Consider the following 3468-nt stretch of genomic DNA (forward strand, 5'->3'; position numbering starts at 1 on the left):
AAAAAGAAGTCCTATACTTGGTGTTTTATGTTTCCTAGACCTTGTGTATCATTTCAAGAAGTCGATCTTCTTGAAACAATAAAATACAAATTAAAATTTAATAATCTGATCTGAAGCTTAAAATGTTCTGTCACACGTGTTTTTTTTTAGATAATAAAGAAATTATATGGCATCGTCCACAAAATCAAGAAACAATTTTCGGAAATGAATCAGTATGATCATCTCCTGATTTAAATTTACTTAGTACTGACAAAACCATGCAACAAAATTGAAAATCTGTATGCGCATCAACTGAAGCAAAGATATATATACAGCCTCTAAATAAATGCGACATGAACATAAATATTAAATAACAGTAGAGCTAAAATCTCTCTAATGGCTTTTTATTTATTTACTTTGTTGTTCTTATTGTTCATTCACAACTCTTGCGCTGAACTGATAAAAGCTTTACCAGGGCAACCCTCAAATGTTTCATTTAATCAATATTCAGGGTACATTGTAACAGATGCTGAACATGGCAGAGCTTTGTTTTATTACTTTGCCGAAGCTCAATCACCTGATCATCTTTCACTTCCCCTGACCTTGTGGCTAAACGGAGGTTCATATTCACATATATTTCCAATTAATAAACTTTTTTTCTTATATGTATCATAAGATATTTAATTATTATATGGTATACAAGTTTTGATTATGTTATATATAAAATTGTAATTTGCAAGTAACACTTTGCTTGCTAGGTCCCGGATGTTCCTCAATTGGTTTTGGTGTATTCATGGAGCATGGTCCTTTCCAGCCAAGAGAAAATGGAAAGCTTCTCAAGAATGAATATTCATGGAACTTGGGTAACATTTTTTTTATTTGGTTGCTTTATTTTATAATATTTATTTACAAATATGTTGATTGGTTTGAATATTTTTAATTTGTAGAATCCAATATGTTATATGTTGATTCACCGATTGGAGTTGGATATTCATACTCAAACACAAGCTCAGATTACAAATTATGGAATGATGCTGCAACCGGTAATTAAGATCTTTAATTCTTTATTAATTAACAATGGATTAATGTTTAATTAATATAACCAATTAATTTATTAGTTTCCATGCATAACGGAGTTTATTTTTGACTGTTTCATGCAGCTGAGGATAATTTGAGATTTATTGTGAATTGGTTTAAAGAATTTCCCCAGTACAAAGATTCTGAATTCTTTCTTGCTGGAGACAGCTATGCAGGTGGATTACTCTTTAAGTTGACTAATTTTTATTCATCTGATATAACTTGATGTACATGTTCGATAAGAAAGACATTTAAGTTCAGTATTGATTTATTTCAGGCCATTATGTTCCGCAGCTAGCAACACTGATAATGAAGTACAACAAGCAGCCTAATATTAGACCAATTAAGCTCAGAGGCATAGCTGTAATGTTACTAGCTAATTGGTTAAACTTATGCAGATTATATTTCTTTCCTACTAATTAATTTCCACATTTTTTACAAATGTTATTGCTTGTTGCTTCAATTCGATTTAATTTGTATATATATGATCTGTGAATTTGTAGCTTGGGAATCCACTACTAGACCTTGACATAAGTGTGCTGGGAGGAGAGTATTTGTGGTCACATGGTGCAATATCTGATGAAACACTGATGCTGGAGAGGACTGTATGCAATGACTCAAAGTATCTTAGGGAATTCGTTCATGGTAACAATCACTCTCAGGGATGCAACCAAGTGTTTGATCGAATTTCAGAAGAAGTTGGCGCTGATATTGATCGCCAAGACTTGCTCTCGCCCTTCTGCGTACCAATATCAACCTCCACAGAGCAGTTTAAACCCATAGACAAGCATGGCAAGATACATAAAACGGTACATAAATTAAAATTAATATATGCATATCATGTGCAGAATGTAACGGTAGTCAATTGCTAATTGAATCTAGATGACATTTATCATAGCGTAGTTAATTATATTAATTTCTGATTATTGTAGATGGCTAGGAGAGGAGCTAGCACAGGTGATCCTTGCATTTATGGGAGAATATTTACTTATCTCAATAAGCCAAAAGTTCAAAAGGCACTTCATGCCAACACAACTCATTTGCCTTTCCACTGGGACTTTTGTGATGGGTTTGAAACTAAACTCCTCTCTGTTTCTCATCTAATCAGGATTTTCTTTTTAATTGGTTAATTTATCCTTTCTGATGGCATATAACACTTTTGCAGACCTCTTGTGTATCAATTTGAAGATTTTGAATTGAACATCATACCCCTAGTTTCAGAGCTTCTCAAAGAAGGCATTCCCATTCTGCTTTACAGGTTTTTCAATTGTCATATTGATCAGGATTTTTTTTTTTTTTTTTGGTTATTACATCTATATATTAAATTTCTGGCGTTACAATTTTGAACCAATTATGCATGTGTTGTATATTTGCAACTCTAAATTCTTCTTGTAAAATCAAACAGTGGAGATCAAGATACAAAAATCCCTCTCACTCAAACAAGGCTAATTGCTAACAGTTTAGCCAAGGACTTGAAGCTGCTCCCAGTTACAATTTATGGTCCCTGGTATAATGATAAGCAGGTATGCCAAACACTAGGCAGTTTTATGTTTCTAGTGAGAACGTTCCGCTTCATAATTCAATAAATGCATGGGTTTTTCTAGATGATCGTTAATTAATCCGAACGTCAACTACAGACTATTACTGTATTTTTGGCTCAGCACAAAATTATATCAGTACTATATATGCATGTTTTAATATAAGAAAAGAGGTCTTGATTGACACTCGAATTGCAGGTGGGCGGCTGGTCACAGTCATTCGGTGCATTTAGAGATGGAAAGAACGTGACAAATTTGACATTTGCAACTGTCAGAGGTGGTGCTCATGAGGTTCCCTTCACATCTCCTTCAGAGGCTCTCACATTGTTCCGATCATTGCTTACCAGATCCCCTCTACCTAGACCTCATAATTGATTAATTAATCTCGTTTCTAATAAGAGTCTATATATATATATATATTTTTAAAAAAAAACTTGTCTCTAAATTGTAAAATTTCCAAATAATGAGCCTTTCATGGACTGATGATCATGAGAGAGTCATATATATAATTTGAATTTGTGTGTTCCAATATATTCAAATGATCAAAGCAGAAGTTTCGTATACTTGACCATCCTTAATTAATTTTATTTAGACTTTGTAAAGAAATTGAACCGTGTGGCCGACGTTTCATGTCTTAATCAAGAGCAAAAAATTTAAATTAATTGTAATCATCCAAAAAAAAAAGTGATCCTAATTACTTTGAACAGCAAATACCTTCTTAACTAATTTGCGTAGGCGTATTCTTCAATGAAATTTGGAAAATATTGCTCTTGATTGGCCACTTATATATCTAAGTTTTATAAATCATGAAATAAATAAACAACATGAATCTCGCATTCAAATATTGAATCCAAATTCCAATCTAAACCATTGA

The 3468-nt window shown here is 32.7% G+C and overlaps 1 protein-coding gene across 1 annotated transcript; it reads left to right on the forward strand.

Moving 5' to 3' along the window:
• Positions 1–372: 372 nt before the first annotated feature.
• Positions 373–3155, forward strand: LOC102611009 (serine carboxypeptidase-like 46). Its single transcript, XM_006482609.3, has 10 exons — positions 373–598; positions 738–842; positions 927–1022; positions 1140–1232; positions 1334–1419; positions 1560–1865; positions 1989–2125; positions 2222–2314; positions 2462–2579; positions 2793–3155. Exons 1-10 carry the CDS (start codon positions 376–378, stop codon positions 2967–2969), a joined length of 1434 nt encoding a protein of 477 aa, XP_006482672.1. The 5' UTR covers positions 373–375; the 3' UTR covers positions 2970–3155.
• Positions 3156–3468: the final 313 nt, after the last annotated feature.

Source organism: Citrus sinensis, chromosome 6 (assembly GCF_022201045.2).
Source record: "Citrus sinensis cultivar Valencia sweet orange chromosome 6, DVS_A1.0, whole genome shotgun sequence".
Classification (NCBI taxonomy): Eukaryota; Viridiplantae; Streptophyta; class Magnoliopsida; order Sapindales; family Rutaceae; genus Citrus; species Citrus sinensis.

Excerpts from the sequence above, each read along its gene's own strand:
- LOC102611009 (XM_006482609.3), top strand. The coding sequence starts at position 376 with ATGGCTTTTTATTTATTTACTTTGTTGTTCTTATTGTTCATTCACAAC. Across the intron at positions 2,315-2,461 it reads ATTCCCATTCTGCTTTACAG|TGGAGATCAAGATACAAAAA; the intron begins GTTTTTCAATTG and ends AAAATCAAACAG. Across the intron at positions 2,580-2,792 it reads CCTGGTATAATGATAAGCAG|GTGGGCGGCTGGTCACAGTC; the intron begins GTATGCCAAACA and ends CTCGAATTGCAG.